General features: G+C 35.9%; 2 protein-coding genes across 4 annotated transcripts; one reads left to right on the forward strand and one right to left on the reverse strand.

Moving 5' to 3' along the window:
- Positions 1-760: 760 nt before the first annotated feature.
- Positions 761-6,454, reverse strand: LOC140807131 (protein decapping 5-like). 3 transcript variants are annotated; one of them, XM_073163840.1, is made up of 8 exons: positions 6,104-6,454; positions 5,005-5,111; positions 4,643-4,705; positions 3,617-4,567; positions 2,582-2,644; positions 1,620-1,820; positions 1,413-1,526; positions 761-1,184 (listed from the first exon to the last, which is right to left on the reverse strand). In XM_073163840.1, exons 1-8 carry the CDS (start codon positions 6,279-6,281, stop codon positions 1,038-1,040), a joined length of 1,824 nt encoding a protein of 607 aa, XP_073019941.1. In that variant the 5' UTR covers positions 6,282-6,454; the 3' UTR covers positions 761-1,037. The 3 variants fall into 3 exon arrangements, with proteins under 3 accessions (XP_073019941.1, XP_073019940.1, XP_073019942.1); XM_073163839.1 differs by having other exon boundaries at positions 4,643-4,714; positions 5,011-5,111; positions 6,104-6,453; XM_073163841.1 differs by lacking the exon at positions 2,582-2,644 and having other exon boundaries at positions 4,643-4,714; positions 5,011-5,111.
- A 13,613-nt stretch (positions 6,455-20,067) lies between these two features.
- On the forward strand, positions 20,068-27,937 carry LOC140808341 (nuclear matrix constituent protein 1-like). Its single transcript, XM_073165441.1, has 8 exons — positions 20,068-20,638; positions 21,737-21,946; positions 23,320-23,573; positions 23,651-23,921; positions 24,004-24,087; positions 24,662-26,649; positions 27,141-27,336; positions 27,427-27,937. The coding sequence occupies exons 1-8, from the start codon at positions 20,333-20,335 to the stop codon at positions 27,655-27,657; spliced, it is 3,540 nt and encodes a 1,179-aa protein (XP_073021542.1). The 5' UTR covers positions 20,068-20,332; the 3' UTR covers positions 27,658-27,937.

Below are 27,937 nucleotides of genomic sequence, written 5' to 3' on the forward strand. Positions count from 1 at the left end.
TTCGTGAGACGGATCTCTTATTTGGCTCATCCATTATGCTATGAGTATTACTTTTTATTGTGAATATGGGTAGAATTGACCCATCTCACAGATTAAGATCCGTGAGACGATCTCACATGAGACCCACTTTATAATAAATTGTCTGAACCACCTACGTTTTTACGCTTAAGGAATGACATTGGACCAGAATGATTGAAAACAATTTTTCCTCACACTTTGTGATGTTGAGATTTGTGTACTTGATGGATTTAAAATTTATTTATTCTTAAAAATTACATATTTATGCAATATTTATTCTATTATTTATTTGTACCAAGCTCGCTTGATCTTATACTTTATCATAATGTTTAGTCACATTTGGCGTTTTTTAAACTTTATAATTTACACAAATAAATAAATTGTCAACAAAAACATTCAAATTCTTCGAAATATGACGAGACAATCAAATTCCTCTCCATCAAGTAACCAAATTACAAAAGGTTCAAAATTTTCTCCAATCAAATGGCAAATTTCAATCAACATAAGCAAGTTCTAAACGACACCATCATTAGCAAAAGGATGGAAAAAAGAGGCAGAGAACATTTGCTTCTTTATTCTTTATTTATTTTTTTTTTGGTAAGAAACAAATACAACATAAATAGCATAGAAGGATAACAGAAATTCAAACAATCACGAAACTGAAAGCTAATCAAAACCTGATCTAGTAATTTCAGATTTTACTTCTCCAAAAATGGAAAAACCCTAATTTATTTCCTACAAGTTCAGCACATGCACATCCCCAGTTTTATACACAAGAGAGATAGGACGACGAATATTAGTGAAGTAGCACAAAAATTCATTTAACAGACATCATTAAACTATCTAATCCGGAACGGATAAGGAGTCGACAAACTGTTAATTTTTATTAGTCGAAAAACCAGAGTAAAGCACTTAGAGCATGTCCTAAATCAGTGCTCATCCCAGCGGGGCCAAGATTGGGCACGCAGCTTTTAATTGGGTTTCAATAGCACAAACACAGAGCTTTATTACTCTAGGACTCATGAATCATGATTCTGGCCACCTCGACCACGAGACCTACCTGCGTGACCATATCCACCATAACCTCTTCCACCATAATAAGAGCCACGAAACCGACCACCACCACCACGGCCACGACTCCGATATCGGGGAAATTCTCCAAATGTCTGTATTAATTAGATTGAATAAGCAGTCGAGCAAACTTAAAATTAAAGGTATTTATCAAACCCAAATAGGATAGAGTTCATAGTAGCTATATTCTGGTTCCCTGTTTTATATATAAAGGTGATAGCATGTGTCAATTAAATTTAAGAATATGTATCATTCATTGGCATTAGGGAATACAGTATTTGAACAAAACGTGGAACATGGGATCAAGAGTAAATAAGGTGTACCTGGGTATCCACTTTCATTTGTTCTGAATACCTAGTCCTTCCATGATTATGGTTGTTGTCAGAGGTATTAGAAGAAAGCGAATCAAAAAAATCATCCTTCTTATAAACAGCAGGCTGCAAAGTTAGATAATATGATAGTTCGCGAACATAAATTCCTGCCGCAATTGTTGATATTAAACTTGATAGTAATTCAAATCTATAGATTACCTTGATCCCAAACTTCGACAATTCAGAATCGTCCTCATCATGTAAATCATATTCATCACATGCACTTCCATTTATTTCTTTATCCTTAGATTGGGATGTATTACTTCTTCCTAAATGACCCCACACTTCGTCCTTTTTAAATTTCTCATTCATTGCCATGAAATCAAAATCTTCGGTAAATTTTGTTACAGGGCGTGAGATCTGCAAGGCCAGATATTGATGCTCCACAGTCAAATTGTTCCACAGATAACGAGACCAGTTAGTGACAAAAATGTAGCCTAAATTCCTTAATTTATGGAAAATATTAACCACCGTGTTGGACACCTCACATTTTGTAAAATCAAGTCTAGTACGAGAAAATTAACCAAAATTTATAATATCAATCCTAGAGTTATATTTAGTCGCCTGCGTACTTTCTGCTAACTAGGCATCATGGTGCTATAATACAGAGTCGGATGCTTTAACTTCTCAATTTATTGTGTATATCGAAAAATAACGGCACAAAGAGAGGACTTCACACTTCAAAATGCTTGATATTTTTGTATCTAAATTTTCTGAAGAAAATCTTCTTTGCCAAAGACCATTTTTTGAGTGCTTTGAATTCTACTCGTGAAGCAACCTTGAACTAAATCAAGTCAGTTTCATGGTTTTTAAAAGGCAACATATTCCTTTAGACAAGTCAATAAGTTGATAAGTTAGTTGAATGATTTTTAAAAGGCGACATATTCCTGTAGAGAATCAATAAGTTGATGACATAGTTCAAAAAACTAGCAAATAGAATATGCTATTAAACGGATCTATGCGACTGGGAAGAAGCAAATCACAGATATTCAAATATCCGTCAAGTTGTTTATAAATGAAACACTGAAGACATAAAAGTACAGTGCATTCATAAGTAAAAACACGTGATAATTTGTCCGGAAAAAAAAGAATGATCATATGCAAATACAAGCAGTTGTTACCCCAGATTCTCTGCCACCACGCACTCTGAAGTTGTTACACGTCTGATAAGCAGCCCCATTGTGCTGAACAATAACATACAGATGCATAATTAGCTCCAAACCACGTTCTCTCAAAATGATTAAACAATTAAAAATTTACAAGAAAGTTTCATTAATGGTAACAACTAACAACATAGTAGAAATGATGGCATCCCTAAAGATGGCATGCCTATAAAGTCGAGACTCGATATTGCTTTTAGAGTTTGTGATTTAGTAAACTGGTGGGGATTATACTCTTTAAAAAAATTGACCATTACAGTAGCATTTACAGGAATCCAACACATAATATTCTTATGTAGCTTCTTCCACCACATAAATCCCACACATACCCCATCTGCAAACAACCATCAACTCCAATTAAAACCCAGATCTTCCATCCAATAAGGCAAAAGCAACTACATCAGTGTCAAAATAATGCAACTCCAATTATGACAGATCCGCAGACATGCTAGGCAAACCAAACAAGTAATATATTTAACAAACGTAAATGCTTAAAAAAGGTGGCAAAACATGATGGAACTAGGTAACAAATAGAACTCTAATTTTGAATACAACACAAATAAATTCAGAAAAATCACAATATGAAGTTTCAATTGCCAAATCATTAAGCATAAGCTAGAAATTCATGTTGCATACCAAAATCAAGGGCCTCTGTTAGCTCACCCAACGACTATAGACCAAACATATGAAGGGATTATAATTCATGAGTTAAATTTCAAGGGGAAAAAAATGAGTAAAATATGTTACTTTGTCATTTGTAACCTTAACTCAAAGTGTCAGAGAATCAGGTTCATCCTGCATGGTGCTCAATGATATCTAAGATTTTTCACCTTAATAGAACACATGCAAAACACCTCATTAGCATTTTAACATTTAGCCTCATATAGCAATGACATTCTATAATTTGGTCAGATTATTAGATCAGAAATATCAATTTGAGAACACATAATTAATGAAAATATGCCCCTGTGTGTGTGTAAAGTAAAAGAGAAAAACCTTATGACTTCTAGTGTTTGTTGGTAAAGGTAATATCGGCGGCCGAGCTTCTGTTACAACTGGGGCTGGCGGTCCAGATGATGACTTGGGTAACACTTTAACTACTTCCACATCTTCCTGAGTTGTTTGAAGAAGTTGAGGGGAAGAAACACTAGCTGGCCCAGATTGCAACAGCTGCCAAGGAGTTGCAAGTGGAGGCAGCATCGTTTCTGCAGAAAATGAAACAGATGCCCCAGTAGCTGAAGCTCTTACAGGTTGAGAAATTGTCTGCTGGGATAATGTTGCTGACCTAGGCATTGCACTAGGAGTATTAGCTACTGAAGGTACACCTGCATTGGCCAAAACTAGAGTAGAGGAATGGGCAAAAGTGGGAAAAGTAGAGATTGGTGTAGATATAGGGATAATGGGTGCAGGGGCAATGTTTGGTAATAGATTGGGTGTTGTTCCAGATGCTAGTGGTGAAGGCTGCAGAGGATGAACATTCAAAGACAATGTTGAAATAGGTAATGAAGTAGAGGTTAGAGCAGCGGAAGTAGTGCTGTTTGGAACCATGGAAGGGTTAAATTCAGGAAAATTAGAACTGGGCAAGCTTGATGCTGCGGTCGGCAGTGATGAGTTGAAACTAGAAAATTGCATATGTTGCATGGAGGGAGGAATTGCCAAGACTGGAGGTGGTCGAAGTAAGGATTGTTGATGTATTTGAGGCATCCCATTAGGGGTAGCATAAAATCCTTGCCAATACATCGGCATGGATAAGCCACTTCCATTTGCATTTGGAGGAGAAGAGCCCCAGGAATTTAAGTTTGCTCCAGGCTGATATAAAGGCAGACCACTTTGGAAATTGGATCCAGGGAGGCCCAGTTGTGAAGAATGGGAACCAAGATCAGTAAAGGATCCACTAGGAGCTGTGGGCAAGCTTGTGGAGGGGGATGTTGGATGAGGGAAGTGAGACTGTGCCAGAACATACAAGGTTAGCAGTCAAATCAATCCGGTACCACATTACTACAACAGAGGTTTCCCGCTTACTTGGATAATTGCAGGATCGCTATTTATGGGAGGTGTAGTTTGAACTGGAGGAGAAGCTTTGACCTGTAAATCCTGTTCAAAAACATAATTACTTTAAGCTAACTGAATAAAAACGGAAGGAAAAAAAGGTTAATTCCAAACACAAGGTAGTGAAGAAACAATTGAAGATATGATAGTCCCGTTCAGGCGTATGAAAAGAGAAACGGCCATGAAAAAAACAATGGAAGGAAGAATGATACTCTCAAAAGAATAGTTAAGTCCAAATAGAAGGTTACGGAAATATAATGTAAGGGAGAATGAGACTTGTGCACAAAAGAAAAATGATAATAGATTAGACAAACCAACCGGCATACAAATCCAACAGATACCTTGATATCACTTCCTCTGAACAGTATGTATTCATAAGTTTTGTCACTGGGAGGGACTTGTTGGCCGTCCTTTTTCCGTCCTTCTGTTCCAAAGGATCTCACTGCCACAGGTTATTTTGAAATTAAATATTAGTTTGCAACAACAGTTTACATAGACACAGAAACATAAGCATTCTGTCAACAGTTCAATGTAGAAAAGCAGTACTTAAATAATTAAAGCAGCTTAAAATATCAAGTTGCACTATGAATCCTGCTTCTCCTTAGACCAGCTCAATCACACTCTTATTCCATCATGCAGCATAAATCAATTTCACCTATATCATTTTCGATCATCAAGGACAAATGAATTGAGGAATGAACCACGTGAAATTCGTCTAATCTCAAGACTTATGCAGCAGGTTACAAAGAAAGGAACAAATCATATGCTCCGAATCCCTTAAATCTGTAAAAGAATTGCTGTCCTAATGCAGTGCAACAAATTTAACCACCTTTTAGCACTGTAACTAATCAAAGAGCTCCTCATTATTCAGAACCCAAATGCCCAGAACTAAACACGATATCCATCCTCATTGTGAATATGAGAAAAATAATTCAAAGCCTATACATCATATCTAAAAACAATAATTAAAACAAAACCATCAGTTCAAATTTTCTTGCTGATTACATACACTCAACTAGTACTAGTTCGTCAAACGATTTCATATAGCATTCAGCATTCAGCATTCTTGAATTGAGCACCTTCACTCCCTAAGTGTAAAAATATAAAAAAACTCTATCCAAAGAAACATTAAAAATCCAATCTGTTACAACCGAATTCAGTCACTAAAAGTTTCTACGTTGAGAAATGCACTCGATTAATTTCAAGCTGTTAGTCCCCAAATCCCTAAATGTACCGATAAAAACACCGAAAGAAAGAAGAGAAGGAATATCCAAATCCTAATAATAGAAAAGTAAAAATATATAAACAAAACCAAGTAAAAACAGTGAAAACTACTAAAATTATCTAAAAGAACGACAAAAAATATGAGACACGGCCTCAAGAATTTAAACAGAAACGAGAAAAGAAATAAACAATAAGAAGCAATTGTCTCACCATTTCGCAAACCGATGCTGGATTCTTCTGTGTTGATGGTGTGTAGCACGCCTTCATACCTAATCTCACTCTTCGACGTCAAGCTAATCAAGCTGCCGATGTACGAGTCCGCCGATGCTCCAGTCCCGCCAGATCTACCACCAGACGCCGCCGCCGCCGAACTCTCTGCCTCCATCATTTACGACGATTAACTAGTTTATCCTATTGTTGTTATAAATCAAAACAAAAGAGAAATCACACCCAAATATTTGTATGTGTCGGAAGAAAGAGAGAAAGGGGGACCGAGTGAAGGGGATATATGTAGGGTTTTCACTTTCATGTTTCCCGTTTGGATCAATCTGTGTTCGATTGATCGAAAGCAATACATAATAAATTTCTTAATTTGGGTGATTGGCCCCTTTTGTTTAACGATTCGATGGATTTTTTATTTGTGTCAGTTAATTTTCATAATTATAATATTTATGAAAATTAATAAATAAAACTTCATCATTTATATTATATAAAAACAGCTTAAATTATTCTAAAAAGCAGCTTATAAAATATCTCTTAATGATGATATATACATTTATACTTTTATATATTGACAGATTTATATATAAAAAAAAATTTAGATTCAAATTTTGTGTGTTGATAAATAGCTAGTCTATAATTCTATATTCTCGTGTATCACTTTATTATATGTGTCGATATTGGACACGCATATGCACGAGACGTGCTGAATAAAGAAGTGAGACACATGTCATGCCATGTCTATTACATGTGAAATCCTTCATTTCAATTCATAATTGTAGGAAGAGATCGAGACAAACCCGCCATGGAAGCTTCAAGCTTTTCATCTTTTAGAATTGTGATTTTGCAAGATCGGGCCGTCCGATTTTTAATCCGAGTTTAGTTTCGTGTTCCTCTCATCAAAGGCTTAAAAAATATGTAAGTTTTCTTATGTTATTGCATGGTTCGAAAGTTTGATGTTGGAGAAATCATAATATGATTGATACTATGTGTTCTTGAGATTATGGTAATCGTATAATCGAAACCGGATCGAAAAACAGACACCGTATACAATTGTTATCATTTTCCAGATTAGATTTGCTTGAGATTATGTAGATTTTGAGAAAATCAGCTTGTGTTTGCTATTGATTATGAGTTGTAATTGATATCTATTGATGTTTGAGTTGCCGGGATGTCGAGATTGTGCCGTTATGCCGTCGAAACATAATTAGATTGAGTATTTGTAATGCCCGAGATTTTATTACGGTAATCAGAAATTATGTTAGTATTCAGATTATGAGTTATATTGACACCGATTATGAGTTCCAGTATTATATTGTGATGTTCAGTTCACGGGGTTATTCAGATTGTATTGTTATGCCGTCGAAATATCAGTAGATTGATATTGATCAGATTATGTACTGAGTTGAGTATTGATCAGAACAGATTATGTATTGAATTATTCACTGATACAGCGTATTCGATATTGTCATTTCAGATTTGATATGGACAGATTTGAATACAGGTCATCGTCTTCATCAGACCGGGACGACAAAGGTATAATTCATGTGATATTCGGGAAGACATAACTCAAATTAGATCTCATTTGAGTTTCCCAATAAAATCACATACTAGATTAATATTTATGTGTTGATATGATTATGCTTTGTTTATAGATTTATATGCATTGCATTTCATATAGGAGAGTCTTGACAGACAGTCATACCTCTAGACGTTCGGTGTATCGTTACATAGGAGAAGACACCCTCCGATTGTAGATTATTCGATACAGATATGACCGAAGTCTAGGAATAAGACGTAAGTTACCCCGATTGGGGGAGTAGGTAACAGACAGTGACGTCTTATTCACACCGGGATCCCTAGAGTCAGCATGGAGTCGAGTCATGACATGATTTGAGTAGAACTGCATGCGTGGATGAATGGGATTCATAGATTATGGAGCCCAATGTTATTGCTTTCATTTATGATAGCATGTTTCATTATTTAGATTGTTTATATGCATGTTTATCTGACTTGAGTTACATGCTTATTTGATTTGATTTCATAGATTATGAACTCTATTGTTTTGATTTCATTCATGACCGCATGTGTCCTGAACTATATTGTGGATATACATGTTTACCATGTTTTATACTGGGATTTATTATCACCGGAGTTATCCGGCTGTTGTCTTGTTTTGTATGTGTGCATGACAACAGGTGGGGCTGGATCGGGGTCAAGAGGATGAGGAGAGAAGAAGAGTTAGCGTGGTGATTCCGGTCTTACTGTAGATTTGGTTTATTACTTGAACGTAGTAACCGAACCTTAGACTTAGATTGTACAGTATTGTACTCTTATAGTGAAATGTATTTTAAACTGAGATGTATATCATTTAGATTCCATTACCTTCCGCATTTATATTTTAAAAAGAAAAAATTTTAGACCCTGTTTATCAGAACTGATAATTAAATCCCAACGATGATTAAGAAGATGATTAACGTCCGGGTCCCCACAACAGGTGGTATCAGAGCGATAGATCCTTTAGATTGAGATAGTCAGAACTGATAGATCTTTTAGACTGAGTTAGATTGAGATAGAAGAGAATGAGTGGGGTAGATTGAATTTTCTTTCCTTGCATGTGATTGCTAGCATGAGAATTATTTCAATGTTGACTTACATTGTGTGTGCTAACATGATTTATTGCTTTCCCTATTACATGTTGTTTGTTATCTGAGTTGATTACAGCATGTAATTACCAAGACTGAATCAGAACCGAGTCTGAATCAGAGGTATATGATCATAGGAGGGCTGATATAGATTATATAGATTGTGTATTAATTGTTTGATATTCAGATATACCGCCTCGGAGAATTCCAGAAAGGGGTAGTACTTCGTCTGAACAGATAGATGCATCAGAAACTCAGATGGAAGTAAAGTTGGCAGAACTTCAGTTATTACAGCCGCCGATTCTGAGTGGTACCGAGACATCTGAAGATTGTCAGAACTGGGTTGATGATATAGAAATACTGTTTGATTTACTTGCTTGTACGGATGAACAGAGAGTTAAACTAGTATTTCACCAATTACGAGAGGTTGCCAGAAGTTGGAGGATTACAATCAAAGGAGTATTAGCGCAACGTGGTACTGTGATCACGTGGGAAGTCTTCAAAGTTGAATTCTATCGAAGATTTTTCTCAGCCTCGTACCGAGAGGACAAGAAAGCAGAGTTTGAGAATTTGAGCCAAGGTCAGTTGAATATTGATGAATATACCGCCAAATTCTCTACTTCATCAGAGGGTTGAATTCGGAGGTAGTTGCATTTATGAATCTGCAGCGACCTTACCATTTTGCTGACATCCTGAGTAGAGCGAAGAGAGCTGAGGCGAGTCTGATTAGACAGCTAGGGAGGTTGTGTGTGAAACAACCCCAGACACAGTAATCCCCTCTCCGATTTGATCGAGGAAGTACGAGTGGAAAGCAAGATTTACTGAAAGCTCGGAAGAAACCATTCAAGAAACTAGGAAGCGGTTCATCTAGCTCCAGCGTTTCTGGTCCAAGCCATACTGGAGTGTATTGCAGGAGTTGCGGATGGAGACACTTCACCGAGCAATGCCAGGGAGTGACTGGTAGATGCAATATTTGTGGACAGCCGGGACACTTTGCTAAAGTCTGTCCCAGAAGCGTTCCCGAAGATTGTAGGGAACAGAGTTCAATTGAAAACACAGATCCAGAATTCACAACAGGTACTATTCTTAATGATTCTATTGCATATGTATTGATATATACTAATGCATTTGTTAAGAATATCTTTGACTAAGTAGCATGGAAATATGCTGTATCGGTTGGGTTTGTATGTACTGTAGTATTGATGTCCTTGCTTGTTGAGGAAATGGTGATATCAGAGATTTCTGTATATATTGTATACTACAGTAAGATGAGAATGAAATAGAGATAGATTATGATGTACTTGTGTTTTCTGATTTGAACGCATTATTGATATGTATATGATGAACAAGTACAGACATATTGTAGAATTTTTCCAGAAATGGTAAGAGTCAGACCAGAGATGACTGATCAGTGGAGATACCACGATAAGGATTCTAGATTTAGAATTCCTTTGATATCTGTATTGTACATTACTCGATTAATACAGAAAGGAACAGATTGTATCCCTATGTATTCAGTAGATCTACAGAAATCGAGCCTAGCATTGGCAGATTTGCCAGTGATATATGAGTTGGCTGATATTTTCCTAGATAAGATTTCAGATTTATGTGATCTCAAAAAGATAGACTTCAGAAATTGAATGGAGATTAGGTATACAGAATGATATTGAATATACAGAATAATAAATACCGAATTGAAAGAGTTGGATATCTGGAGATGGTAGTGAATATTCTGAGAATTAGAATTATTGTATACAAAAACTATTCAGATAAGAATTCCGCTTGAAACAGATTGTATTCAGAGTAGGTGATATATGAAATTAGTATACAGATTGACTTTGACACAGTTGCGGTTATGATCAGTGACTGAAAGATATGGAGATCAGAAATATCAGAAATTTATGGTGTCTGATTTGACAGATTATCTTATTCAACTGTTGTGTTGTATCTGCTTGTGTATTGTTATTGTTTTAAATCAGTATTCGTGATACCTTATATTGGTTGGGAGCACATTTTATTTGCAGATAAGATATAGCAGTTGATCAGAATGACATGAAGATATTTACCAGAAATCATTGTTTTATAAGTTCATTGAACTCACTAGATCTGTATAGGTTACTGATATTTTGTATCTGATTTGATATTACTTTTGTTTTGAATCCGTATATGATACAGATTGTTGTGAACCGTTGAGAATATATACAGTTCAATTGTATCAGAGTTATTTTCGAGAGGTACAGCTATTCAGAAATGTGCTCAGAATGTTCAGAACTTGATTTCGATAATCAGAATAGTGTATCGATCAGAGTAACAGATATGTGATTTTGCGTTTTGTATGAGACTGATTATCTTGTGATGTCAGAAAGTTTCAGAATTGTATAACAGAATTGATATCGATAGTCAGAGCCGAATATCAGGTATGTATTTCTTCTTTAAATTATGTTATTAACTGATCTAGTTATGTCAGTAGTTCGAAGTTGAAATCACAGATAATGTCAGAAATGCGCTGTAGTGACTTCAGTTGTCATGTTGGTGACTGAGAATATATGATATTCGAACAGACAGTTTTGATATAGCCAGATTAAGTCAGTTGTGACAGATTTGTACTGAAATTTTGGGCAGAAATTGTACTGAATTGTACGAATTGTCAACAAATGAAGACAGAAATCAGAAGATTATTACAGATGTGTATGTTTCTGAATAGAAATGGGAGTGCATTTCTATGGCTTTCGTAATGAAATTACCGCCATTTTCTCCAGATTGAAATATGATATGATTGTGATTGACAGATTGTTCAATCTATATCTATCAGTTTGTACAAGATGATGTACAAACATGAGCAAATGACACAGATTGATGTCAAAGAAATTATCCGATTGCACAGAATGTGGCAATAAAATGTATCAGATGGTGATTGTGATTCATTTTGCACATATGGCAGAGTATACCATACGTTATTTCGCAACGGATAGCCAGAGTGTACTATCCAGATATGGAAGATATCCAGAGAGCGGTAGTGCGGGATGCTAGCACTAGTTGACATGAGGTATTGTTATTTTATGGGTAATTGTGTGGTGATAGCTATCAAAAGAGTATTGAGATAGTTACAGACGACACATTGTACAGTGAGTACTACAGAGTCCTTATAAAGAAAATTCAGAAAGGAATAAAGATAGCTCAGAAATGACAGATTTGATAAACCAACATCGGATGATGATGCTTGGTATTGGGAGTGGAAGATTGAATATATCCTTGATCGGGATAAACAGAATTAATAATCGTCAATAGTATTGATTTACTATGAACTGTAGATTGACATATACGGATGTTGTATAGCCAGTACTGCGAGATTGATTCTATCAAAAGAATCTAGAGAAGTATTATGATGTTATACTTAGTGAATTCTTATTCCAGATTGGAATAAGAGATTTGAGTTTTGATTTAAACTTTACAATACATTTCTTCTAGTATATTTGAACTGATGAATTATGAGTTCGAGGACGAACTCAGATCTAAGAGGGGGAGAAATGTAATGCCCGAGATTTTATTACGGTAATCAGAAATTAATCCGAAATGATTTGACGATGATTATTTTAATCTATTAGTGATAATCGATATGATTACAGACGGAACAGATTGGACCGAGAAAGCCGCAAGAAGATTTGATATGAGATGTAAGGAGAAGTCCTCGCGCATGTGCACCGTAAATTGTAAGGCCCGAGATGTTATCATTTTGTGAGACCCTGAAAATAAAATACTTGATCTAAATTATTGGATGGCAATGGCATTTTCGTAATTACTGGATGGCAAACTCGTAATTTTGAGAGAATTGGGCAAAAATTTGAGAGGAGGCCACGTTTTAGTTTCATGCAGATTTGATATATATATATATATATATATATATATATATATTATATTTATATATATTCATTTCCTTCATTTTTCCGAAAGAAAAATCGAGAAATGCTTTGAGAATCTTAAATTTCATTTTGATCGTATAATTGGGATTTTGAAAGATTCGGCTATCAGATTTTGAATCCGAGTACAGTACCGAGTTCCTTTCGATGTAGGCTACAATTGGACGTAAGTTTTGTTATGTTTAGATATGATTTGAATTTATGGTATTTTCAGAATTGAATGAGATTCATATAAGATGTTTCTGATACAGTAGACATTGTATATTTGAAGTCAGATTAAAGAACAGATTGTTTCTGTAATTGTTATGATTTTTGAAAGATATTAACTGAGATTCTATATCAGAATTGTGTTAGTATTCAGATTATGAGTTATATTGACACCGATTATGAGTTCCAGTATTATATTTGTGATGTTCAGAACTGACGGGGTTATTCAGATTGTATTGTTATGCCGTCGAAACATCAGTAGATTGATATTGATCGGATTATGTACTGAGTTAAGTATTGATCAGAACAGATTATGTATTGAATTATTCACTGATACAGCGTATTCGATATTGTCATTTCAGATTTGATATGGACAGATTTGAATACAGGTCATCGTCTTCGTCAGACCGGGACGACAAAGGTATAATTCATGTGATATTCGGGAAGACATAACTCAAATTAAATCTCATTTGAGTTTCCCAATAAAATCACATACTAGATTAATATTTATGTGTTGATATGATTATGCTTTGTTTATAGATTTATATGCATTGCATTTCATATAGGAGAGTCTTGACAGACAGTCATACCTCTAGACGTTCAGTGTATCGTTACATAGGAGCAGACACCCTCCGATTGTAGATTATTCGATACAGATATGACCGAAGTCTAGGAATAAGACATACGTTACCCCGATTGGGGGAGTAGGTAACAGACAGTGACGTCTTATTCACACCGGGATCCCTAGAGTCAGCATGGAGTCGAGTCATGACATGATTTGAGTAGAACTGCATGCGTGGATGAATGAGATTCATAGATTATGGAGCCCATTGTTATTGCTTTCATTTATGATAGCATGTTTCATTATTTAGATTGTTTATATGCATGTTTATCTGACTTGAGTTACATGCTTATTTGATTTGATTTCATAGATTATGAACTCTATTGTTTTGATTTCATTCATGACCACATGTGTCCTGAACTATATTGTGGATATACATGTTTACCATGTTTTATACTGAGATTTATTATCACCGGAGTTATCCGACTGTTGTCTTGTTTTGTATGTGTGCATGACAACAAGTGGGGCTGGATCGGGGTCAAGAGGATGAGGAGAGAAGAAGAGTTAGCGTGGTGATTCCGGTCTTACTGTAGATTTGGTTTATTACTTGAACGTAGTAACCGAACCTTAGACTTAGATTGTACAGTATTGTACTCTTATACTGAAATGTATTTTAAACTGAGATGTATATTATTTAGATTCCATTACCTTCCGCATTTATATTTTAAAAAGAAAAATTTTTAGACCCTGTTTATCAGAACTGATAATTAAATCCCAACGATGATTAAGAAGATGATTAGCGTCTGGGTCCCCACAGTATTGATCAATCAAGTCTTTCTTTGATTTGTATATGATATTGTACTTCTCGAATGTTATTCCAGATTGGTATTGAAGACTTGAAATCGAGAATTAAACTTCGAAACTGATAGAAGAACGAGCCAAAGCCAAACCCCGATAAAAGAAAGGTATAAATCAATGTTAAACCGGGATTATAACTCGAGTAAGATGTAACTTGAGTTCCCAAAACCACATACTTAATACTTATTCTTTTGATACAATTGAATTCCTTGAATGTTTCTGCTTGTTCTATTGATTTATAGAAAGGCTTAGAATAAAAGATAGATATTGTGAAAGAGTCATTGGCAGAGGTGTCAGGTCACTGGACGTTTGGTTTATATCGATGTGCTTAGGAGTAGATCGAATCATATTGTAGATACTCGATATAGTGTACCAAAGTTCGGGAATAAGAACGTACCACCATCTAGAAGGGGAGAGTAGGTGGGAGACTTGTTGCGTTATTATTCAAACTGGGATCCCTAAATAAGAGTAGGTTCAAAGATTAAGAGTTTAAGAGTTGATTTACAGATTTATATCAATTTATGTTTCTCAGATTATGATACATGATATTGGATAAATGTTGGATGCTTTTGTATATGTCTATATGAAATGCATGTATACGTTATTTATACTGAGAATTATATTCTCACCGGAGTTATCCGGCTGTTGTTGTGTTTGTATGTGTGCATGACAACAGGTGAGACAGGATCAGGGTCGAGAAGAGGATGAAAAATCGAGATTAGAGTGGAGATCAGGGCTTAGATGTAGAATGTGTGGTTATGACTTTATTTTGACAAGTTTTGTATTTTAGATCATGTTGTAGATATTAAACTTGATCTTGTAAATTAAATAAGATGAAGCATAACTTGTTGTATTATTTTGTACACTTATTTATTTGGTGTTCAACTTTTTTTAAAAAAATCGACCTAGATTATTTAATTAATCCATTTAATCCCAAAGATGATTTAAGAAGATGAATTAGCGTCCGGGTCCCTACAATAGGTGGTATCAAAGCTGTAGGTTCCTTAGACTGAAATAGAAGCGAGTGAGCGGGATACATTGGAGTTTTCTTTCTTGTTTCTGTGATGCTAGCATGAGATTTATTGTGATGTTGATTTGTGCACTTTATATGCTAGTATGATTTGGAAAGTACATGTTTACCTGATTATCTGATTTGATTGGTAACGAGTAATAGTGGAGAATGAATCAGAACTGATTCTTGATCAGCAGCAAGATGATCAGAGGAGGACTGAGACAAATTCGCTAGACTTGATTGCTAATCATTTTGATAATCAGATACGCCTCCTCGAAGAGTCCCAGAATAAGGTAGTACCTCAAATAATCCGATGGATGTTACCGCGATACCTATGGAAACACTGTTAAAGAGATTTCAGTCATTCAAACCGCCGACTTTGCGAGGCACTGAGAATGCTATCGACTTTGAGAGCTGGCTTGAAGATATTGAGATGTTGTTTGATTCACTTGACTATACAGATGAGCGTAGAGTCGGACTGATTGGACACCAGTTGCATGAAGTTGCGAAGAGTTGGTGGCTCACAACTAAGAGGGCTTTAGAGCATCGAGGTACAGTTATTACTTGGAAGATCTTTAAAACTGAATTCTATCAACGATTTTTCCCAGTATCGTACAGAAAGGACAAGAATGCAGAGTTTGCCAACCTGAAATAGGGTAACCTGAACATTGAAGAATATGTGGCTAAATTCTCTACCTTGCTACGTTTTGCTCCTCATGTTGCTGATAATGATGAAGCTGTGGCTGATCAGTTCATCAATGGGCTGAATCCTGATATTTTTACACTGGTAAATTCGGGACGACCAAATAATTTTGCTGATGCCTTGAACAGAGCAGAAGGAGCTGAAGCGATCCTGACTCGGCAGAAAGGAGCTTCGTATGTTATTCCACCACAGAAATAGCAACAACCTTCCACCCAGTTCTACCAATCACCTACCAGATTCGATAGTGACAATAGCAGCAGTGGAAATAAAAGATAATCTGAAAGCTCGAGGGAAACAGTTTAAGAAGTCTGGAAGCAGCTCATCTAGTTCCAGTGGTTCACGACATACCGGTTCTAGCCAGAACCAGAATTACACAGGGGTCTATTGCAGAACATGTTGAGGAAGACATCCCACATAGCAATACCAAGGAGTGTTTGGTAGTTGCAATATCTTTCGACAGCAGGGAAACTTTGCTAGGGTCTGTCCACAGCGAGGTCCTCAACGATCCCAGGGAGCAGAATCATCTGGATCAGTGGCTCGACTGGTAGACGATCATCTGCTATTCACTCTTTTCAGCCAGCACCTACCCAGTCACAGCCAAGCCAGGAGGAAGCCAGACTGTTAGCCAGCCTACGAGACAGCAGGCCAGAGTGTTTGCATTGACTGGAGAACATGCCTAGGAAGCACCTGATGATGTGGTTGCAGGTAACTATTCTCTTTGTGGTTATCCTGCTTATGTGTTGATAGATAAGGATGCATTCCATACTTTTATCTCTGAGCGATTTGCATTGATGCATGCTTTGCCTGTTGAGTCTTTATCTGTTGTAATATATGTCTCTTCACCTTTGGGGTGAGGTCTTATATCAGTGAATTCTGTTAGACATTGTATGCTGCAGTATGATGGCAATGAGATAGAATTAAGTTGTATTGTACTCGGTTTGTCTGATTTTGACTGCATTATCGGTATTGATATGCTGACCAAGTATAGAACTACCGTAGATTGTTTCCAAAAAATTGTAAGATTCAGACCTGAGATGGCTAATGAATGGAAATTTTACGGTAAGGATTCCAGAGCTCGAATTCCTTTGATATCTGCTTTATCTATGACTCGATTATTACAAAAAGTAGTAGAGAGATTCCTTGTGTATTCAGTAGATATGCTGAAGTCGAGTTTTTTCCATTGACAGATTTGCCAGTGGTATGTGAGTTTGCTGATGTCTTTCCAGATGAGATTCCAGGTTTGCCTCCAGTCCAAGAAATAGACTTCCAGCTATTGTGCACTTTCCAGCATCTCTCATTCCAAGTCGCCCAAGCTTGGCAGCACAACTCCTCTAACTCCACTATGTTCGTATGGTCTAATAGAATATCATGTTGGTATGATATTCTTATCTTGGGAAATCAAGGGATATAAATGGGTGAACCAAATGGCTATGAGAAAATAGTCGATGCAAGAGTTTGACATTTTTTTCCTTAAAATGATATTGCCCCGCCCCGGTACTCACGGTTGTTGGGAATTCGTTTCCCAAGATACAACGACTACGTCTTTAAAATAGTAGCACTACAAATTTTAAGTCACACGAACATGAGATGTTTAGAACGCTATCAAGATGGTATGAAAACTTTCGAATTTTGAATTCTAAGCGTTAAACTTAAAAATCCAATTTCAAGAATTTAAATCCTGAAAAACTTGGATTTAAGCACAAATACTTAAAAAAAATTAAAATTAGAAGACAATTCTCGAATTTAAACGTAAAAGCTTAGAAAATCCAAATTCAAGATTTTATATCTTGAAAATTTGAACTTTAAGCGTTATTCCTTAAAAATTTGCATGTAGAACTAAATTAGAGAGAAAGAAGAAGAAGAGGAAAATGTGCAATGAATGCAAATGAGGATGGTCTTATTTATAGAGCATGAAAAGCCTTGAATGAAAAGACATGCATCTTCATGAAGAGATGTAAACGAACCAAACTGTTTCTGAGCTATTCGAAGCTCGATTCGATAAAAGCTCGTTTGAGTTCGTTTAATGAAGCTCGTTAAGCTAAACAAGCCAAACTCAAGCTTTATAGTATTCGGCTCGTTAGCTCGTGAACATGTTCATTGGTAAGTTCATAAGTAATCTTTTAGATGAAAAAATAATAGTTTGGATATTTGATTTATTGATTTTGCATATTATTTATGAAAATCTATTAAATTTATTTATTATAATAAATTTACAAATTTTAAAAAAAATGATATATTTTTCTTTAAATATATAATTTACTTTTTAATTAATTTAATGAAAATTTAAATGTATAATTCATATTTATTAAGCTTGTTTAAGCTCGATAAAAGCTTGAATAAGCTCGTGAGCCATGCATATATTCGTTAAATAAAGCTCGAGCTCGGCTCGATTATAAACAAACCAAGCTCAAACATTCAAGAGTTCGGCTCGACTCGACTCGATTACATCTCTACTCACAAGTCTTGGCCAAATCTCGCGGCCTTTCGGCCACTTCTTCACAAAAGTCACATGGCTTTTCGGGCATTTTGATTTCAATTTTTTTAATATAAATATATCAGTGTAATATATATAATCTTTTCAATTTAATCTTTTCACTCGATAAATTTTGAACCTAATTAATTTCTCATTCACCCTAATTGATAATCGAGAAATAATTATGTTCACTACATAGTTTGTTCGAATTATTTTATCGATTTTAAATGAGTACAAAACTCATTTTTTCTAACATATCACCAACACATTCAATTCTTCTTCCAATAGAATATCTCAATCATATGATCATTCTTTATCCAATAGAATAATCTAGAATAATCTCGACCACATAATCATGGATGACTCATGATTTATTTTTTTAACTAAATTATATATATAAAAAATAATCTATACAAGCACACAACGTCTACAAAGAGAGACTAGTTCCCATTAACATTTTCATAAATTATATATAGTTTTGTAATCGAATCAGATGTTTGTAAAAAAACCAAGGTTCTAAAAGCGTGAAACGCGGATGTCGAGCTCCAAGGTTTTTAAGTTAAGCGAGATTAATACATGCTTAAGCGTGAAAAAACGTTTTTTATCTTTAGTGTAATTATCTCAAACCAATAAATAGATAATTAATACATAAATATGATACATTTAAGTTTGATGCATTAATTATCATATTTATAAAAGCATAAAAATCTTAAAATTACAATCTTTATTTGTTTTTGCAACTAGAACATATTAAAAAATGCTAAATATTTATCAAATCATTATCAGACATGTTTAATCAATTAAAGTTTAAAAATAAACATCTAAATCATAAACCTAATTTATTATTTAAAATAAAAAGATATACCTTCCAAATAAAAAATTTTAAAAATAAATAAATGCAATTAATTGTGTTTAAGCACACTTAATTCCGTCAAAATACAGTTTACCCGTTTTTTTCCAACATTTCCGAAGCGAGGCGTTTTTGTCGAGCTTCAAGCTTAAAGCTTAAGCGTGCTTAAGCGGGATTTTTAGAACACTAAAAAATGATTTCTTGAAAAAATATGGTGAAAAAAGTTTTTTTTTTAAAAATAATTTTAAAAATATTTTTTTAGAAATTAGAATTTTTTCTTTTGGGTTTCTACTTCTACTTGTATTTAATAAAAAAACATATTTTTAATATTTATCGTGCCAAAAACAGTTTTTTATAATCAAAACATTTTAAAACCTAAAATTATTTAAATACTCTTTTAAGCTACCATCTTTTGTATCCAAACTCGCCATAAAATCTAAATTATAAGTTTACAACACTATTTCAATCTTATTAAAGTTCAATTATAAGAATTATTGTTTTAATTTTATCTAAATTTAAATAATCTCATCAATAAATACTCCTGATAATTGTTGTAAACACCATAAATGAAATTTTAAAATGCATAAAATTTAAATAATTATTAAAAAATGTAAATTCAAAATTTATAATTTCAAAACACGATTTCTTTTTCTAGTGTGAAATAAAGAATTATTGTTTACGAGGGGTAATGTCGTAAATTCATCTCAGCATCTTCACTAATTATATTCGTCACCACTGATTTTCACTCAGCGTCACAGATTTCTTCCGCACACATTCTCTACCCAGCTTCCTACCATCCGAATATACCGTTCCCGGGGAATGGAATATTCCGTCAATGAACCGCCGTCCGTCAACTTGCTAAATCTTCTTACCGTTTGAACTTTATAGCCACCCCTGCTTTTGGTTTGAGAAATTTTCGAATTAGGGTTTTCTGCGACCCTCTTTTGTGAATTGACGTAGTTTTCTGAATCATCAAATCCAATAAAATTACGGATGTTTACTCCGAAAAGGCAGTGGCCAGGTCTATCAATTAACCCGAAGAACGAAGCACAGCAGTCTCCGTTTCCCGGCAGGCAGAACCCTACTGCTGGCAAGGGCAAAGAGGTGGCTTTTGTTGACGGCCCAGCGGATCCGCCGCCGCCCCCTACGGGCTTGCTGAGTGAAGACAGGGACAGGACTGATGTTGAAAATATGGAGGATTGGAGGCGGTTTCGAAAGGTGGGCTTGTTGGATGAGGCAGCTTTAGAGAGGCGTGATCGCGAGGCGGCGATGGATAGGATTCAGAGACTCGAAAGAGAGGTTTGAAGGACCAACTTTGTACTTTTGGGAGCTCTTTAAATGTGTTTGTGGTTAAGTTGTTTAAAGCGTTGCAGAGATATGTGGGTTCAGTTAATTAGTTATTATAGCTGCGTTTGAGAAATTTTTGTTGAGTTCGAGGGTGATAGCTTGCTCTTCTGTGAAACTTTTGTAAGAATTGTTCCCAGAAGATGAGAATATATCTTGGAGAAATTCCTGCTGTGGTAACTTGTACGTAAGCAAATAAATTGTTTGGTAATGAAACAAGTTTCATGGTGCCTCCAGTGATTCTTGTGTTTTGATTTTATATGATTCTGGATTACAGCATTGCCACGTGTTCCATGATGATGAGTTTGAAGAATTAATTGTTTGGAATGAGAATCACTTAAGAAACGAGCCATTGATGGCATACGGATACAAAAGTTTTTCAAGACCCATTTTGCGGGAAAAAAAGGTGTTTTTTGATGGGCTTTATCTTTTTTTACAAAAATATGCACTTCAAAAATCTCGAAGCCAGAAAATCTAGCTATTGAACTTCTGAATTTGCTGTTCTTTATTTTTTTTTAAAAAGAAGCTATTTTTCACTTCTGTAAATAAACACGACTGTTTTTGCCTCCCTTAAAAAATAACATCTAACAAAAACCCTGTTCGTGAAAACGTTTATCTAAATCTAGTGTTTGTGTATGCTACAAAATTTGCTTTATTGTTCATATCTAGGTTTTTTTGAAAGTAGGTTCCTGTTCCTAGGAGATAGATATGGTAGTTTTAAATTTTTTTAAAGAATAAAAAACATTAGGTTAGCTTTTTGTGATTCTATTTTGGGGAATGGCATGGAACAATGTTGGAATTTATTAAGCACTTTCACCTGCCAGATAATATCACAGTGGCATTTTCGAGTTACAAGTCATGGATGACCACTTATGAGAGACTCGATTTTTTCAATTATTAACTTTCAAATGTTGAAATTTTGAAATCATTATCCTGATTGTTAAAGAGCTTTTAATGCCCTTCAAAAAAAATATGTAGAGGTTGAAGTATATTAAGTTGCATTATTTGATGTGTTGTCTTTCTTAAGTATTCTTTGAATCGTTCTTGTGGCAGCTTTTTGATTATCAATATAGTATGGGCCTTCTTCTGATTGAGAAAAAGGAGTGGGCTTCAAAACACGAAGAACTTCAGGAATCGCTTTTGGAACTTCAGGAGGTCCTTAAACGTGAAAAGACGGCTCATTTAATAGCAGTTGCTCAAGTGGAGGAGAGGGAAGCCAATTTGAGGAAGGCTTTGGATGTTGAGAGGCAGTGTGTAAATGAGGTGATATAATTTTTATATGGTCGTCATTTTTAATTTCATATCTAGTGTTCTTATTCTTTTTGTTATTCATCATTGTCAAGAGAATAATTTTTATACTGTATCTTGTTCTATTTAAATAGTGTATATATTAATTCTCTATTTTGTTGTTTTAGTTTGGAAGGTTGCCACTTGCCAGTATCTTCTAATGTGTATTCTACAGTTCTTTGTTAGTACTGAATTGCTGATAAAATACATCTATAGAAAATATGGGCTGTGTGCGGCAAGGAAATGGCTTGTCACCTTTTTAGGTCAATTATCAAATCTGCGGCAAGAAGTGTGCCATGTAGGCAACTCATCATCGGTTTCTTTCTAACTTTTATCCATGATCTTTACTCTCCACTCCAGCAGATAGGGGTTTTCTTGGCTGACTGTCTTAACTGTTGCCACCCTGGCAGTTTGGTTATGAAGTAACTTACTGAAGATTTGTGTACCAAACTGGAAAATTTGGCTTTTGCAGTTTCCTTGGGCTGCGTCACATTTTTGTTTTATGGTTAAGCATTAAAAGAGTTCCATTAATCACATTAACAACTGGAACATACGGGATCACAAGCTCCAAAATCCATTCAAGACACATGTTCTTTGTGACCAGTGTTGTTTCTGTTGTTAAACCATTGTTAGGAGTTCATAAGTTTAGTATGTTTTGAGTTTATTATTGAGATACATATTGCTGTTGTTGCAGTTGCTATAGTTTAGGCTGTCAACTAGACTAGAGGTGAATCGGTTTAGGGTAAGAGTTTTTACTTTTATATTTTGGGAGTACCTCGGGAAGGGGCGGATTCTCATTGCCACGAGACTTTATCATTCTTTTATATCATTGAGTAGGTGCCTAGAAATGCATATCTTTCACTTGGTGTTGGTCTTTTGGTAGGGTGAAGGGAAGAGACTGAAGGGATTAGAGGCATATATTCGCTCAGGGGGGAGGGTTTTCACAAGCTTGTAAGTTGGTGATGGTGAGGGGAAGACATTTTTTCCCCTTGTTTACAATTGAAAAGAAATATTTCCGTGTTAACCAAATGGTTCAACCTTAGAATTATCAAATTAGAAGTTTTAATTATTGAAATTCTTATGAATTTGATATAGTTCAATTTGTGAACTAGTGATTTGGAATGCTTAATTTTATGACCCAAGATATACTTTCCTTCACATTTCTTGGACTTTTATGATTCAGAAGTGTTATAATGTCAATTTCGTTGTATGTATAATTACTTTTGTTATTAATCATTTAACCTAAAATGATAAAAAAAATTCATTATTAAGATCATCAAACTGTGGGTACAAATCAAGGAAAATCATTATTCTTCTTGATGACAAGTTCAAATGTTTGCTTTCTGCAGCTTCAGTCGTCCCTCCGTCGAATACACGCGGAGCACGACAGCATCAAGGTGGCATCTGAAACTAAGCTGGCCAATGCAAATGCTTTGGTTGTCGGAGTTCAGGATAGGTCTTTAGAGGTGAATGAAAAGCTGTTTGCCGCTGATGCAAAGCTTGCTGAGGCAAGTAGGAAGAGTTTGGAACTGGAGAGGAAATTGCAGGAGATCGAGGCACGTGAAAGTGTTTTGAAGAGGGAGCGGATGTCCTTTAATGCTGAGTATGATAAATGCTCAATGAAAATGGTTATACTTATCTTGCTAATGTGGTAACTAAAGTTTATTTTTAATCCATTAGGCGAAATGCACACGATGCATCTGTGTTGAAGCACAAAGAAGATATGCGGGAGTGGGAAAGGAAGCTGCAAGAAGGGGAAGAGAGACTTTGCCAAATTCGGAGAAATATCAATGAGAAAGAGGAAAAGGTTAATGAATTCAACAGAACATTCAAGGAGAGGGAGAGGGAACTTTTAGAAAAAGAGAAGTTGATTGAATTGGCAAATGTGACCCTGAAGAAGAAAGAAGACGAGGTTAACCAAAAACTAGCAGACCTATCTGTAGAAGAGGAAGTATGTTTGTGAGTTATCTCTAGTGTACGAACTATTGTGTATTCTCTATAAATGCTTTACAATTTTCTCTAATCTGTTGCAGAAAGCTGATTCTCTAAGGCAAAGTTTAGAGATAAAGGAGAAGGAGCTAAATGCATTGACCGAGAAGCTGAGTACTAGAGAGAGAGTAAGTAGCTTTCCAGTAGTTTATGTGCATAGCAGTTGTATTCTGCTGCATTTAAGATTATAGCATCTGTCTGACTCATGCTTGAGGTTATCAGGCGAAGTCATTCAGTAGAATATTTCCTTTTTTCTGTACCCGTGTCTGATTGCTGGCTAGAGACTTTTGCCTGGAGTGCACTTGTATCACACTTTGACTAAAAATATATACCTTATAACTCTGATTACCCTTCTCCACTTTGACTAAAAATGTATGCCTTAGAACTCTGATTTCCCCCCTGATTTGATTATTTAAAGGTGCGGCAAGCAAGGCACATCGCCATAGTACCATATGTCGAGTGTTTGGCTCTGAAATGAGTTAACCATTTGATTATATATTGACAAGGAACAGATTATAAACAGTAGTTTGTTTGGTTTATAAAATTTCCTCCTATTATGAATTTTCCTTTCCTTTGTTTGATGTTATTGCTGTCATTTGGTGTCAGTTTTGAGTCTCTGTCTGTCTTCAAAACTGTTTGACGTTTATCCAATATCACAGTGTCTAAAAGAGAAGCTGATACCTAAATTATGTTATTTTGTAGGTGGAGATTCAAAAGCTTCTTGATGACCACAGGTCTGGTTTGGATATAGTAAGGCAGGAGTTTGAATTTGAAATGGAGGAGAAAAGAAAGTCTCTTGAGAAGGAGATGAAGGGCAAGCTCGATAACTTGGATCAGCAGGAAAGTGAAATCAACCACAGGGAGGAAAAATTAAGAAAACAGGAGCAAACGTTGGAAAAGAAGTCCGAGAGGATTAAGGAGAAAGAGAAGGAAATTGAAATAAAGTTGAAGGATTTGAAAGACAGAGAAAAATCCCTTGAAGTCGAGGAGAAAAGTCTAGGATTGTTAAGGAGAGAAGTAGCTTCTGACAAGGAAATTTTGCAAACTATCAAAGATGGGCTTGAGAAGATGAGAGCTGAAACTAAACAGAAGGAAGTGCAAATTCAAGATGAAACTGAAAAGCTTCGAATTACCGAAGAAGAGAGGAAAGAGCATGTCCGTTTGCAAACGGAGTTGAGAAAGGAGATAGAGAGATACAAATATCAGAAGGATTTGCTTTTCCAAGAAACTGAGGATTTGAAACAGGACAGGAAGAAATTTGAGGAAGAATGGGAGGCTCTTGATGAGAAGAAAGCAGAGGTTAGTCGAAGTTTACAACAACTTAATCAAGAGAAAGAGATTATTGAAAAACTAAAATACTCGGTAGAAAAACAATTGAAAGAAGATAAACTTGCCACCAGGGAGTACATTGAGAGAGAGTTGGAGGCTCTAAGACTAGAGAAGGAGTCATTTGCTGCCACAAGTAAACATGAACAGCAGTTATCTTTGGAAAAAGCTCGAGATGAACATAATCAGTTACTTCATGATTTCGAGACTCGTAGAAGGGATCTTGAGGCTGATCTGCTGAATAAGCAAGAGACAATGGAAAAATCTCTGCAAGAAAGAGAGAGAGCATTTGAGAAAGAGGTGGAAAAAGAGCATAGCCGTATCCATCATTTGAAGGAAGGTATCCAAAATGAAATGGAGGATATCAAGTCAGAGAGGCGCAGGTTGGAGAATGACAAAAAGGATATTGCCTTGAACAAGCAACAGCTGGAAGAGCAGCAGCTAGCAATGCACAAGGACATTGACGAGCTTGGTGTTTTAAGCCAAAAGCTTAAACTTCAGAGACAGCAATTTATCAAGGAGAGAAGCCAATTTCTCACATTAGTCGAGACCCTGAAGAGTTGCCAAAACTGTGGGGATATGGCGAGGGATTATATGGCTTCTCATCTTCGCATTTCAGAAATAGTCAAAGAATCCTCTCCTCTTCAGGCCAAGGGAGAAGAATTACTGGAAAAAATTGATGTGTACAGAGCGAATATTCAGAGAACTCCAGGTAAGATCGATCCAAAATCATCAGGATCTGGTGGTCGTATTTCTTGGCTGTTGCGGAAGTGCACTCCCAGAATCTTTAACATTTCTCCCAATGAGAATGCTCAGCACCTGGCTTCTCAAAACTTGAACCAAGCATTGTCAGATGCACTGGTTGATGAAGGGCCCAGCGTCCCCGTCGATACTGCGTCTAGAGCACAAGATACCACTCAAGGAGATCATAGAATAGAAGAAGTTCAGGAAGATTCCCAGCAATCGGAGTTGAGAAATGTTCGACGCAGATCTAGTAGAAAAATAAGAGACGGAATCCGCCGAACAAGATCTGTTAAGTCTGTAGTTGAAGATGCTGAAATTTTCTTAGGAAGGAAGTCGGGTGATATGAAGTTGAGTGAGGAACAAAATAAGGATTCTACTGCTTCTATGAATGAGCAAAGTCGCGGTGATTCCAGCCTTGCTGAGAGGACAACCAATACCATTCCAAGAAAGCGAACTCGGGCACAATCTTCTCGAATGACAGAGAATGAGCTTGATGCTGAAGAAAGTGAAGAACGATCTCAAAGTGCTATGGTTGGGAGTCGCCGTAAGAAGCGTCAAACAAGTGTGCCAGCTGTACAGAATGCTGGGGAACAGCGATATAATCTTCGTCATCATAAGACGTAAGCGTGTTGTTTTCTTGTATAATTCTTAATATTATAATCGCTAGCTGTTTTAGTGTGTCCGGACTCCGGATGCCTGAGATTGTAATGTTCGTCATGTGCTGAGTACATCAAGAAATTATACTTGATCACAGTTAACCATAAATATGGTTTAATTGTTCGTTTGACGATGCAACTAAACACCTCAATCAATTTACTGAACTGCTGACTTAGACGGGATTAATTTTCATTTTTCAACCGATCTATATCCCTGTAGATTAATGTCAATCAAACATTTGGTTGATTTTGGGCATCAAGACCCTTATATGACAAGCTTGCCTTTTGGGTAGAATGATTTTTTTCAAGTTTCTGTAGTTTCCAGACTTTACTAGAAATCTATCCCCCAGCCATGTTGAACCCACAATGTAATTGGGATGGTTATCCTATATCTTAACTTGTTGATGTCCCAAGCCATATACCGGGGCCTAACCTTTGGCTGTTTCTTGTTTCAGTGGTGGCAAACCAAAACCAACTGCAACAACTTCGGTGAATAGTGAGAAGCAAACGGTAAAAGAAGCTATTAATGTTCCTGTATCGCAAGATAATGAAGTTACTTCTGCGCCATCAGTGGAAGTTGCCAGTGAAAATGGTAATTCCATACAATTAGCTCGAGCTTCGTCCCATAAAAATCAAACAAGGGTTGTTCGGGTAATTCCTTCAATTCCATAGCATTATCCGTAGTTAAAGATTCCTACTTGAAATATGCTTATCTTATAATTATTGCTTTCTTTAACACAGTTCGAGACATCCGCACGGGGCATCGATGAACATGCCAATGCCAATGCCGTGAAGTCAACAGATGACATAAACTTGAGTGAGGAGGTGAATTGTACGCCAGAGTACAGTGTTACCTTGCAGGAAAACGAAGAAGATGAAAACGAATATTATGACACTGAGGATGATGATGGAGACGAGCATCCTGGTGAAGCTTCGATACCTAAAAAGATCTGGACATTTTTCACATCTTGATTTGCGCTTCCTCCCGCTAGCGCCAGTATGAACTTGTCTATTTTTCTTGTACGAGGCAGTAGGACTTCTAGAAGCGATATCATCTACACGTTTCGTTTGAAAATCGGAGGACTTTTAGCTGTCTGATCGACTTTTCATTAAGAACATTCTTAGTATCTGCCTTCACTTGTCATTGCAGATGATTGTTGATTGTGAATTAGCAGTAGATCCATTTTGTACGCAACAATTGACTTTTCATTCAATCTGATCGTTTATAAATGATTTTTTACATTTTGCATCA

Source organism: Primulina eburnea, chromosome 12 (assembly GCF_022965805.1).
Source record: "Primulina eburnea isolate SZY01 chromosome 12, ASM2296580v1, whole genome shotgun sequence".
Taxonomy (NCBI): Eukaryota; Viridiplantae; Streptophyta; class Magnoliopsida; order Lamiales; family Gesneriaceae; genus Primulina; species Primulina eburnea.

What these genes read in the sequence shown, in the direction of transcription:
- LOC140808341 (XM_073165441.1), top strand. Translation starts at nt 20,333, where the DNA reads ATGTTTACTCCGAAAAGGCAGTGGCCAGGTCTATCAATTAACCCGAAG. An exon ending in AATCTTCGTCATCATAAGAC is followed by an intron (nt 26,650 to 27,140) that starts GTAAGCGTGTTG and finishes TTCTTGTTTCAG; the next exon opens with TGGTGGCAAACCAAAACCAA. An exon ending in ATCAAACAAGGGTTGTTCGG is followed by an intron (nt 27,337 to 27,426) that starts GTAATTCCTTCA and finishes TCTTTAACACAG; the next exon opens with TTCGAGACATCCGCACGGGG.
- LOC140807131 (XM_073163839.1), bottom strand. Translation starts at nt 6,281, where the DNA reads ATGATGGAGGCAGAGAGTTCGGCGGCGGCGGCGTCTGGTGGTAGATCT. An exon ending in GCGATCCTGCAATTATCCAA is followed by an intron (nt 4,568 to 4,642) that starts GTAAGCGGGAAA and finishes GTTCTGGCACAG; the next exon opens with TCTCACTTCCCTCATCCAAC. An exon ending in CAAACACTAGAAGTCATAAG is followed by an intron (nt 2,645 to 3,616) that starts GTTTTTCTCTTT and finishes GTTATTGTTCAG; the next exon opens with CACAATGGGGCTGCTTATCA.